Source organism: Ctenopharyngodon idella, chromosome 23, assembly GCF_019924925.1.
Source record: "Ctenopharyngodon idella isolate HZGC_01 chromosome 23, HZGC01, whole genome shotgun sequence".
NCBI lineage: Eukaryota > Metazoa > Chordata > Actinopteri > Cypriniformes > Xenocyprididae > Ctenopharyngodon > Ctenopharyngodon idella.
Window position 1 is genome coordinate 5,407,799 of NC_067242.1, and position 13,603 is coordinate 5,421,401.

At 40.7% G+C, this 13,603-nt stretch overlaps 1 protein-coding gene across 4 annotated transcripts in view; it reads left to right on the forward strand.

The window, feature by feature from the left end:
• Window positions 1–13,603, forward strand: part of nrp1a (neuropilin 1a) — a 73,353-nt gene that overhangs the window by 47,288 nt on the left and 12,462 nt on the right. For all 4 annotated transcript variants that reach the window (XM_051881494.1, XM_051881495.1, XM_051881496.1 and 1 more), the window contains exons 7-10: window positions 2,369–2,524; window positions 7,689–7,833; window positions 11,506–11,837; window positions 13,004–13,148. In XM_051881494.1, coding sequence (XP_051737454.1) covers window positions 2,369–2,524; window positions 7,689–7,833; window positions 11,506–11,837; window positions 13,004–13,148 — 778 coding nt within the window. The remainder of the gene's footprint in view (window positions 1–2,368; window positions 2,525–7,688; window positions 7,834–11,505; window positions 11,838–13,003; window positions 13,149–13,603) is intronic.

The window sequence follows — 13,603 nt, forward strand, 5'->3', positions numbered from 1 at the left end:
ACTGGGCCATCGCGCATCTGTCTGCTCAACGTCTTAGTTCCTCCTGGCTAACCCGCACCAGATGGTGCTTGAGCCTTAGATACACAAGAGCAGTTGTGCTTTTAATGATTGACCAATTTGTGGATTTTTGTTGTCCTCTAATATGCAAGACAAGGGTGAAAGACACAAAAAAAAAAATAGACAGAATGAAGAAAAATATTTTTATTCAACGCTTTATTTTTACAGAGCAGAAATTGAAGAACCGCAAATGAGAAAATGTAAGCAACTTCCTACAAGCACAGTAAACAAAATAAACACCATTATGAGCCCATGCCAGGATGAGCACAACTGTCACAGCTTTAGGAAGTGAGCAGACATGTTTGACGCTTGTTTAATTCAACGCAATTAGCATGAGAAGCTTCAGTGAGTGTGAGCTGGGTTTAGGCAGATTAGATTTCTGCCGCTTCCTTACATGCGGGCCGAGGCCAAGGCAAGAACTGTCCCTTCCAACACAGTCACACACAGACTCTGATGTAATAAAACACACACTCTTTGTAAATTTAATTAGCTGTGAAAAATCTAAGCTGAGGTCCATACTTCACAGATGGACTCTGGGCAAAACGAGCAGGTTTTAACATGCCAGGACTTTCCCATGACTGAATTATAAGAAGTAGTTACACTTGGGTTCTTGCCAGCAAGATATATTAATGATATGTTTTTATTCAATTTCACATTTTAGATCATTGGGCGTGATATCATGAGAACGGCATGAGAAAAGCATTATTTGATTTGTGTATTGAGTGGGATCTCTGTAGACCCATCCTCTTACATAACCCACAACATCCAAACAAACAGAGTAGAAATAGTGAAGAATATAAAACAATATGATTTGCAGAGTCAGCTGGCTTGAGGACACATTTTCCTCCAGAGACATTTGAATTCAAGTTCGGACACTTTCTCACAGACTTCAAATTGGACTGACCGTTATAAAACTGCATATTCACACTAGTGACTAATACAAGTACTCGGCTGGGCTGGTTTGTCTTCAAATGTCTGTGTGGTTTCAACTGTTACCAAAAATTATTTAATTCGTCGTTGTTTTTGCTTCTGTGGTCACGATATTTCAAACGAAATGCCTACAGTCGAGTCCGGCTTGTTTCCTTATAAGGAAGTGTAATTCAATTTTAGAATAGTTTTTTTTCTGGAAGCCAGAAAGTGGAGTTTCTCAGCCAGGGAATTCCCATGAGCAACTTGGGTTTTCCCTTAATCTCCTGTTTGCACTGTATTGCTTTTAGAGGTGAAGTGTGTATTTGTTTCTTGATGTTAAAATATTGTCTTCTATACCAGCTTAATAAGCAGAGACGACAATAAGCAAACCATTTGTAGTTTGATTTCCCTGGAAATTATACACTCTGCGATTCTGTTGTGGTTTTAAAAAACATTGCTCTATTTAAGAATCCTGACCAGCCTGACACAGCAACAACTCAACCAATGGAGTCAGTTTGAGGCAGAACTAACTGATTGGCTGACCAATGGCAGCCAGGGAGTGTATTCAGGAAACCTACTAAAAAAAAGTTAATAAACCCACGAGGCACTCATTAGTTCTGATCTGTGATCAGCTGGTGTGAGGGAAATTGATCCAGACTGTCTTTTCTCCAGCCAAGCTTTCTGATCTCAGTTCGCTCTCTTATCTTCCCGCTATGTATATTTTAGCATAGCCAGAAAATCAGATCTGCACTCATTCAGCAGACCTCAGAAACAAAGACCTTATTTTTTAATACAATTAAACTGAGTGAGGACTATGTCTTACAAATGCTGCACAATAGGGAACAGACTGAGTTTGCAATTAGCTCTTTCTATGCTAAATGAGTTTGAGACGAGCAAAACCATTATGTTAGTGCTTCTACATCCCATCATGTTTATTACAGCTCTGATATTACTGGATTTGCCCAAATCACAAGACAGCTCTGTCCACATTGTTTTCTCTTCCAGTAACCCTTGACCGCTCTCTCCCGACCACCTCTCAGACACGCTCACCGCAAGCTCACGGGAATGACATCAGAACTCATGACTTCTTTATGAAGCATTCATTTTTCAATACAGCACACGTCTGAAATACACGTTTCCTTTCAAACAATTTTTTCCCCGGCACAGATTCCATGAAGTTAAATATCCTTCCTCATCCAATAAGCTCTTGTCTCCCGTTCAGGAAATTAAATCGTCACATCGACTTTGCTTTATTAAATTGGGATTCATTAAAATTAATCTTTCATTCTAATATTCACCTGGGGTCTTATGAGCTCAATATGTGACACACGATAAGCCACTTTTAAAGTGATACTCCCTCTGTTCTGAGCAATATAGAAGTAATATGGTTCTCTCTCCTCAGGTTGATCTTGGATTCCTGCGCTTTGTCTCGGCAATCGGCATACAGGGAGCCATCTCGCAAGAGACCAGGAAGAAGTACTATGTGAAATCCTACAAGGTGGATGTAAGCTCAAATGGAGAAGACTGGATAACTATTAAGGATGGCCCAAAACAGAAGGTGACTTATTTGATTATTTTCATGCTCATTCTTAAAGGATTAGTTCATTTCAGAATTAAAATTTCCTGATTATTTACTCACCCCCATGTCATCCAAGATGTTTATGTCTTTATTTCTTCAGTCAAAAAGAAATTAAAGTATTTGAGGAAAACATTCCAGGATTTTTCTCCATATAGTGGACTTCAATAAGGTACAACGGGTTGAAGGTCCAAATTGCAGTTTCAGTGCAGCTTTAAAGGGCTCTACACAATCCCAGTTGAGGAATAAGGGTCTTGTCTAGTGAAACGAATGGTCATTTTCTAAAAAACATAAATAAAAAATTATATACTTTTTAACCACAAATGCTCGTCTTGCACTGCTCTGCAATGCGCCACGCATTACATAATCACGTTGGAAAGGTCACGCATGACGTAGGCAGAAGTACAAGCATTTGTGGTTAAAAGTGTGTGTGTGTATATATATATATATATATATTTTTATATATATATATATTTTTTTTTTTTTTTTAGAAAATGACCAATCATTTCGCTAGACAAGACCCTTTTTCCTTTTTCCTCGTCTGGGATCATGTAGAACCCCATTGAAACTGCAATTTGGACCTTCAACCCATTGTACCCCAGTAAGGACCGTTATATGGAGAAAAATCTCTCGAATCTCTACAGAAATCTAAAAAGTTTTATGTAAGAACTACTATATGCAATACGGTTTCTGCTTTTAAACTATCCACGATGAACAGTTTCTGTTTTTAAACTATCTACAATTACTTCCACTGTAAATATGTTACTGTAAACACAATTTGTGTTTGTTTTTAGAAACTAAGCAACAGGTCAAAAGGATTTTCTTCTGTGGTAATAGAGCGGTCGATAACGCTTTACTCATTTTGAACCTGGAACATTCCCTAACCATTAAACATATTCATATAACAATGAAATAGTGTTAGAATGTCCTGGTAAGAGCTCAGGTTTGGTTCCGTACAGCTCATTTTCCACTAAACGATAAAGAGGTCTTTTATTTTCTCATCCTAACATGGAAGTAATCCGTAACTAGGTACATTTCCAGAGCTCCTTGGCAGGAAGCCCTGTAAACATCTTCTTGCATTGTAGCGCTGTCACCATGTGCATTCGTTACACCAATCCATGCTCCAGCTCCAGACGGGAATGCCACGCTCATGTGTTCTGCAGGGGTTGTGTTTCTCTGACTCCATTATGTGCCCAGTGTGGTATGTTAATCCACCCTCTTAAAAGACTGAACTTGCAAGCACTGTAAAAACTCCAACTCCAAAGCCACCACAGTAGTCTGACTGCTTTTCTTTTTCCCTTAAAGGAATGATGTCAACATTTGTGGTAGGGCTTTTTATTTTCTTTGAAAGGAAAGAACAAAAGAGTTAATAAACACAGAGTGGCTAATTGAGAGAGTGAGAGGAGGAGGCATTCTGGGAAGGTTTACCAGGTTTAGAGTGTTTGAACAGCTGGTTGGATGCACTTGAGCACGTGACTCATAGAATGAGGGCCAAGGAAAGGCTGATCGATTAGCCATCGAGTGAGCTGACTCTAATGTGTCCCTCAACACAGAACAGTTAACTACAGGAAGACATGCCTATTACATTTGACACATTGGCTGTCTCTCGAAACCTTGTGAGCCTACCTACCTTGACATCATTTTGGGGATCATAGCCAAGACAGGTTCAAATAGAACAAGAAAATGCATGTGGACCACATGAAACCTGCCAAGAACATGTTCAGATCAGAAAAAAAAAATATATATATATATTTTTTTTCCCCAGAATCAAATTTTACCTTAATCCAAACAACTCAAGTGTAATGTGAACAACATGATGTGTTACATATGCAAATTTTAAGTGTATATAACTTAATTTTGCTGCTGAATGATCCAAAGATTCGGCCTCTGTATGCAGCTTTGTAGGTTTTGAGACACTTCCAGTGTGTGAAGTTTGTTTTACTCATTTGTGAGTGCAGGACGTGTTCATATGCATGTTTATGTCTGCTTGGCAGACTTGCTTTAACAATACAAGTTTTGAAATAGACCTGTCAAGCTCAGCAAACCAATTAGATGGTTACGTATGTGTGTGTGTGTGTGTGTGCGTGTGTACGCGTACACATCTTCATGCTTGGAAGTAACAGTGAGCTTAAATATACCCAAAGGCCCAATTTCTATGTCGACCCTCAACTAAAGTACACTGTTCTCTTTTTAGAGCGTGCATTTTTAAGGTGCGGTGCCTTGTTTCTGTCTGCTTGGCTCTAAAGTGCTTTTGTGAGGTGAGGGCCCATTTACAGACTGCTGAAACAGCAGTTCGACTGTGGGGTTGTTGCACAAAGGAAAGCCTTTTTACTACTTAGAGCAGTAGGGCAGAGCATTGGCGTGACATTTAAAGATAGCGGATGGCTCCTCATGTGTCTCCCTCCCAGACACACGTTTTGAAAAGTAGTGCCCAGGGACACGATTAGCAGCATGGATTCTGGAATAGACGGATGGCTGTATACCCTGACTTGGCTATCCTGTACGGCTTATAGTTTGACCTTGTCTTGTTTAGAATTGTGTTGAATGTACTGATATTAAAGCAATACACTGAGAGAGAGAGAGAGAGAGAGGCTGCACATTGCAGTGATTTTACCACTGGTTAGGGTGGTTTCTAAAGTGTTAAGGTTGCCTAGATTGACTTCTTGCTTAGAAAATGGTGGCAACAGCATTATGAATAGAGTTTGCACAGATAACTTAAACTTCTTTTTAGAAATGTAATTACAGGATTACTGGAAAATCAGCCTTATAATTTTTGTCAGCTACAACACTTTTTTTTACAGGTCAGTGGCTTTAGTCAAATTTCCATATTTCCTTTAGGTAATCAGGTGTGAAGACATGATGCTTTAGAAATGCAAAAACTTTAGAAATGGCTGTTCATGCGTTTGTTACGTCACGTGTAGATTACTGCAATTCTTTATATTGCGGTATATCTAAATCTCAAATTGCGCGACTTCAGCTTGTCCAAAATGCTGCAGCCAGACTTCTTTTAAAGTGTCGTAAACATGAACACATAACTCCAATTCTTAGATCCCTTCACTGGTTGCCGATTTGTCAGAGAATAGACTTTAAAATTCTCCTCTTCGTTTATAAATCCCTACATAACAAAGCTCCTGTCTATTTATCTGAACTTCTTCATCCTTATACTCCATCTAGAAGCCTACGATCCTGTGACTTGGCCTTGTTGGTGGTTCCTCGCGCTAGACTAAAGCGTAGAGGGGAGCGTGCATTTGCGGTGGCAGGGCCTCGACTCTGGAATACCCTGCCCTTAGAGATTAGACTGGCCCCTTCCTTGTCTACCTTTAAGTCCTTGCTAAAAACTTTTTTATTTTCCTTAGTGTATTGACTACTGTGATATGTTAAATTTTTAAATGGGTGGTTTTAAATTTTTCTCTGATCTATTTTCCGTGTATGTGTAATATTCTTGCTCTTCTGTAAAGCACTTTGGTCAGCCTGGGGGCTGCTGTAAATGTGCTATACAAATAAAATTGAAATTGAAATGCTATCAGCAATTACAGTTCATTCTTAAAGGTGCAATATGTACGATTTTTGCAGTAAAATATCCAAAAACCACTAGGCCAGTGTTATATATTTTGTTCACTTGAGTACTTACAATATCCCAAATGTTTCCAACTATTTGTAAATCGTGAGAAAATTGCATCGTGTGAGGAGTCGCCTGTCAATTGCGTCATACCCACGATACCCTTGGTTTCCTGTTTTATTTTGTAGAAACCATGAAAACACCCAAGACGCTTCAATATATTACACGTTTTAATAGACAAGGGAACAACTGTTTTGATATATTTATAGACAGAAAACTAATTATTGTTATATAGCTCAACACGTTTAGTTTTATTGTTTAAATCTAAATTTCTTGATTTTTTTTTTTTTTTTTTTTTTTTTTGCGAGTACCATGCTTTACCATGCCTCAGAGAAAAACACTATTTTGTCAAGTAGCTAACATAGCATAATCAGATGCAGCTTTATTTTTAGTAACAGTAACACAGAATTATCTCCATCATACAATACATTTTAAAATGAATTGCATGCCATTCATCAACACAAGCCATCCAGTATTTAATATGATATTCTAAAATCGATCTAGCTTACTGCAGTGTGTCTCAAACAAGTGTCTCACAGCAGCCACCGAGCGAACGCACAGAGTAACGTTATTTTCAACACTCTCAAAGGTATCTAATATGATAAACAGAGCTGCGTTACCTCATACTCATGACCGGAAAAGCGGACGCGGCGCCGGCGACTGTGGCATAATAAAAGTTTCGCTGCTCGTTAGGTGTGTGTTGCGCAATCGCTCCAGCGGCCTCGCTCAGCTCTCACAACATTTGGTCCTGCTCTGCTTCATACTACAGTAATGTTAATAATCACATCCACGAACATGATTTCTTCCCGAGTCCTATCCCTATTCTTTTTGCGTCCATTAGGGTGAAGACCACATGTCCCAAGATTCCGCGCTCAAACTTGGCATCATCAAGCTACGCCTTTGTTTTGAATAGGCCTCTAGCGACCTCTAGCGGACAGAAATCCTACATACTGCACCTTTAACTCTCCTCTGAGTTTGTCTCATCTTGAGAGCAAAAAGTCGGGAATTGAGGAGGTGAAAGAGAGAACCTTCAAAATGTACTTAAAAAAATCCACTGACCTTTATACAGTGCCAAGATGCTATGTACAACAAAGTCGCCTTTGCTTTCATTTGTCTTTCTTGTAACACATTTCCAGATCCTCCCTTCACAGAGAACATGTGCTAGCTGTCAGCAAGTATCAGTGCCCATAAACAAAACACAATTTGATTCATCGCTATGTCTGTTGAAACAACAACAGAGACCATTGTGTAACTGAAGCGTCCAAAACATTCAGCCCTAGTTGTAACCCAGACTCTGACATCACAAAGTAGCTTTTGTATTGCTACACAGTTGGCTCCAGAGATAATTCAATTCAGGCTCTATTTAGGTTGTCATATTTGAAGATGCTGATCTAAACACATTCCTATCATTTCTCTCTGTTTCTAGGGCAGGATGTTAGGTGAGTCCCAGGCCACAACGGTCTGTCCTTGGTGGCTCCCTTAAACAAACCATGTTAATAATTAATATGTTTGTTCTTCGTTTGTCAGATTTTCCAAGGTAACACCAACCCTACTGATGTAGCGAAAGCCGCGTTCCCCAAGCCCACGTTGACACGATACCTCCGGATCCGACCTTACTCATGGGAGACCGGCATCGCCCTGCGGTTCGAGGTGTATGGATGCAAAATCTCAGGTTGGTTCCAAAAGAATCTGGTTCTTTTCACAGGCCTCGAAACAAACTGTCAACAGCACAACTGAGATATATCAAAAAAATCTGTTTAGAAGCAGAGTGTTAATTCAGATTTAGAAGCAGTGTTTTGTCAACACACCACTCCATCATGATCTTTCAATTAGATGGTTTACGTTTTGCTTGCTTTGGAGGCAGGCGTACAGAGAAGTGTTTATTCATGCCTCTGAAAGCCATGTGCGAACCGCGCGTGTGCAATAGTCAAGGAGCTATTGCATTAAAGACAAGTGTTCACGTCAACGAAAAGGACCGTGTATTCATGTTTCCCCACGTTTGGATGTACTTCATTCAAAATGAATGGCGTGCACAGCATGCACGGCTGCTGTTACAACCTCTTCACTTCTACCCCAATTCTGCCTCTACCCTCCTCCCCTGAGCTTTAACCTCTCAGCCTCTCACACACACAGATGTACATATTGCACATGCGATTGTGCTCGCCGAGATCTACACCCACCAGCCGCGGTCAGGCCCAGCTGGCCCTGTCCTCATTTGCATACTCATCTGCATGTTTTGGCATGGCTCCACCCTACAGAGCCTTGATTGCAAAGGCTTTCGTATCATCAGTGGCTCCCTGCTGAGAACATTTCCTCATATGTGTAGGAGGAGGGCGAGTGTGTTTGCCATCATGCACCGTCTATCAGCTTTACATTCAACATGCATACAGGGGGCTTATTTTTAGATTGTGTGTGTGCGTGTACACAGATTTAGCACTGGTTGTATATTTGTGCGTGTATGTGTGTGGTTCACCACGGTTCTGGAGCGCAGCTGTTGCAGTCATGTTTTGGATGGGTGAACAGACCGCATTCTAAACACATCACAAGAGCGAAGGCCTCCCAGTGACATCATCAGTGAGCATTGGGCTCCCTTGTTATGATGCGGCCAAGCTGGGCGACTGATTAGAAAAGAATGTTCCCCTAGTTTCACTTACTAACAAGAACCATGGTATTACTACTGGATGTTTTTGGTAACACTTTAGTATAGGGAACACATATAAACTATTAACTACAACTTTTCCCTCAATAAACTCCTAATTTACTACTTATTAATAGTTAGTAAGGTATTTGTTAAGTTTAGGTATTGGGTAGGATTAAGAATGTAGAATAAGGTCTTGCAGAATAAGGCATTAATATGTGCTAATAAATAGCCAATATTCTAGTAATATGCATGCTAATAAACAACTAGTTAAAAGACCCTAAAATAAAGTGTTACCATGTTTTTAGTACAAGGTACCATGTTAAAAGTGTATTTCTTAAAGATATAATTTGAAAAGACCATGTTTTTGGATATTTACCAGGATATACTACAAAGAATACCATGGCGCATGTCCACAAGCCATGAAAGTACCCTGGAGTACCATATAAACACCATTATTTTAGTACCAATGTATACAGGTCAAAATACCATTGTATTACTATCGTTTTAAGTAAGTAAGTGACATGTGAAGGCCAAGTATGGTAACCCATACTCGGAATTTGTCCTCTGCATTTTTGCTGTGGTGCCTGGGGAGCAATTGGGGGTTAGGTGACTTCCTCAAGGGCAGCTCTGTCATTTCCTGCCGGTATTGAGACTCGAACCCGCACCCTTCGGGTTACCAGTCTGACTCTAACCATTAGGCCACAACTGCCCCATCCACCCCCACTTTACTATGGTAACACCACAGTACTTTTTGCTAGGGCATATAGCAAGGAAATGTACTTGTTAGATTAATATATACCAACATGATAACCATTCATTACCACGGTAAGTATTAAAGTACCATGGTTTTACCTTCACTTTACCCCCACAGACACTATTCCTGGGCACTATGATTGTTAACACCGTACCTTGATACTACCCACAGAGGATGCCGGCTGGCAGTTAGAAGGTGGTCTTGTGCACAGTTCAGGTCTGATAGGCTTTCCACATCCACACAGCCATTAATAAACTTCCTCCCGCTGTTTGTAAATAAAACCATCTGTGTGTGTGGTCATCCAGCCTTTATGTGCTGTGCACAGACCAAACCAACAGATGATACAAGTGATGCATATGAACCAGTCCACCCTCAGGGTGTGTCTGTCAGGGTCTACCACACCAGGAGCTTCTACCAAGCATCCCCATCTGAGATCCATAAACAGGTCCAGAAGACAGTGCCAGCCAGCGGATTAAAAATAAACTTGGTTGTCTTCCAAACTTTGAGGTCCAACCACCCCAGTGCAGATCTTTTTCATTCAGGTCCCGAAACAATTTGGCACGCATATATTAGAAATTATTCAAAGAGACATCTTCCAAATCTGGCAAGGGTATGAGAAACCCAACCCTGGCTGTACATCCACAAACAAACAAAGGGAAAGTCAAAGTCCCATGCATTTGTTGTTTTAGGAGCCTGGAACTTACATTTGGACTCTGTGCAACTCCTGAAGGGGTCACAGACAAGTGCTCTTTCCGTTCCAGAACTACAGAGGAAGTTCCCTACATCAGTACAAAGGCAGTGTTGTGAATGAAAACTCTGTTCTGGTGGTATTTCACGGGACATTAGGTCCATCTGTGACTAGTCCAAGATTGTCTCTGACGCTTTCCTGCTCCACGGGTGCTGATCGTAGATTATGGTATCGCTGGCAGGTCACAAATCCCACAGCGTTGGAGAAGGTATGAAAGTCGTGACAGGCAACTCACAGAGTCAGTCGGTCGGCGCTGCGTGTCTGATAATTTTCCTCAAACTCAACATGCCTTTACCTAAAAGTAGCAAGGCGTGAAAAATCTTATTATCAACGCAGGAACAAAGGAAGTCAGTTTGGAGAGATGAAGACAGATTGCAAGAGAGATGAAGGGGTAGGTCTGAATTAGAAAGCAGTGAAAAACAAAAGAAAAGGAAGGTAGGAGTGGAGCAGGACTGAGGATGAGAGCAAGAAGCTGTTCGGAAATGAAAGGTAGAAGCTCGAGAGAAAGGTTTTAATTAGGTAGCTTGAGAAAAAAAGAGGCGGAAGAGTTAATGCACAAGGTCATTGGTGAAAGGAAGATGGAGAGAGAGAAACAAAGAGAACAAGAGGTTTCTTATCTCTTCTGTCCACTTCATCTGTCTTTCCTGTGCAATGAATGTCTTTCCTTCTCTCTTTGTTCAGCCTCTTTATGGCCTGTGACCTCTTTAGGTTGTTGGTAAGAATGTTTTCAAGCTCATCGAGACGTGACCATTTCTACCATGTTTATCAGCTAACGTCATTTTTTCTTCTCTTTTCTTTCTCTTCCACTCAGACTCATCCACTCACAGCTAATCAAATCTTTCATAGACACTTCCCTCAATTACCATTCAAGTATTCCACTATATGTACTCAAACAACTCTCTCTTTCTCCGTGCCCATGTGATTTATTGGCATGACAAATAATGGTACATTTGTTTTGCCACAGCAGTGGCAGGTTAGACAACAGTCTAACCAAGGGATCAGGATATGGCTGGTTAGTTTGGCTCTGTTAGCCCCTGCTGGTCGGTGCCATAACTACACAATCTGGGTCCAAATGCATCTCCATTGATCGCCATTCAAAGGTTTTTTGAAGGCTCTTAAAAACATGAAATGTACTTGGGATAGTCACTAGTGAAGGGTTTAAAATTTCCTTCAATCTAACACTGTCTTTGTCCCTCAACAGAGTACCCATGTTCAGGAATGTTGGGAATGGTCTCGGGCCTCATCGCAGACTCCCAGATCACAGTCTCCTCCCACACCGAGCGCACCTGGGTGTCAGAGAATGCTCGTCTGCTGACCAGCCGTTCGGGATGGACGTTGTTGTCACAGTCCCAGCCATACGTGGACGAGTGGCTACAGATAGATTTGAGCGAGGAGAAACTGGTCAGAGGTTTGATCATCCAGGGAGGCAAACATCGTGATAACAAGGTCTTCATGAAGAAGTTTCGGCTGGGCTACAGCAACAACGGATCCGACTGGAAAATGGTGATGGATGCTACTGGCAACAAGCCCAAGGTAAGATATAGGGAAGCTGGAAGGTAGTTGGACATAAACTAGATGCTCATTTAGAATGGTTGTGAATCACTATGGGTGCTAGTCTGAGATTGATTTTTAGGAATTAAGTTTAAGAAAGTTGAATGTGGAGCTATAATGCATTCTTCCCAAAGCCTTTAGATGGACAGAGGAGAGAATGACAATAATTAGACTAATGCTGTGAGTACAGTATTGGGGAAACATCCCAAATGCATTCAATAATATTACCAATAAATTTAACCCTAACAACAGTCATAAGACAACAGAAAATAATGTTACTGTATGTAATGGATAATGTACGATCAGGCAACTGTACATTATCCTGTTTGGTTTTAAACGAAAAATAAACCATTTAAAATTATTAAACGAGAAGGAGAGAGCATGGAGTGATATTAGAAGCATAAAAACTAGTAGGAAACTAGTAGGAAATCAGATAACTAGAACAATGATTAAGGACATAGTACAGTGCTCATCATCATACATGAAACCGGCAAATTTCGGAAAAGAATTGACAACGTGAATCACATAAAATTTGCCTTTTTTGTGGAGCATGGACTATGTGCCTTATCCCCAGTATCAGTCTTAGAAGGCCCCTTTCAAAACCCTTATATCTCTTCTTTAGCTTGAAGGACAAAAGGAGACATGATGGCCATTAATGTTCTTTTATGACTCCTCATCTTGTTCTGTACCTTTGTTACCTCTGGCGAGTGTCTTTCTGTCTTTCCTTCCTTTTTTCTGTCTATCTCCTGTGGTACTTTGTGTCTGGGTTGTAAGACTTCAGAAGTGTGAAGTCAAAGGCAGATGCTTTTGAAAGGCTGTGCATCCTGCTGTCGTAGACTGCAGTGTTAGCCCGCAGCCTTTATTTTTTGAGCTTGCTCAGCCGTACGATGTCAGAAGTAAAGTTGAAGAGTTTCTTTTCTCTAGTGCTTTGTTGCATTAGACATACAGCAGTGCCCAAGTTAAGAAAGGTGTGAGCTGTGTGCCCTCTCACTCGTTCTCTTTCATTAAATCTCTGTTCTTTGCTTTCCCTGTCAGACTACTTTTAATAAATCTTTCCCCTTTATCTTTTTCCATTTTTATCTTTCCAAGTTCTCTTTCTCTGCTTGACTGCTAACTATTGCCTTGGACTCTGTCATTGTTCTTGGCAGATTTTTGAGGGGAATTTGAACTATGACACACCAGCATTGAGGACGGTGGAGCCTACATTGACACGCTTTGTTAGGGTGTACCCAGACAGAGCCACTCCTGCTGGGATGGGACTTAGACTGGAACTCCTGGGCTGTGAAATGGAAGGTAAGTTAAAAACTCTTTCACAGACACACACACATAACCACTCATTCATACCACTGCTGAGGAGTACCCAAGTAGTGACGCTACTAACTTAAGTACATTTTTCACTCGCATAACAGTTGCTCAATTGTTTTCAAGATAGTGTAACTTTAGCCAAGTGTAGTGAGTTAATTATTTGTACCACTTTGCACAGCACATTTTTTGTCTCATTGTATTGCACACACAGCTTTGTAGTCAAGCAAACCAAGACAATAATCTCATATGTACCATTAGGAAGTGAATCATAATCTGGGGTGCGTTTCCTGTACAACATTGTAACTCGCTGCTTAACTTAACTACCATAGTATGATGCATCAACTAGTTGGTCACAACTGTTTCCTTAAACCGTATTAAAAAACACTGACATTCTGGATTCCAATGGCAATGAAATCACCGACTAGCCCCTGTAAATGTTGAAA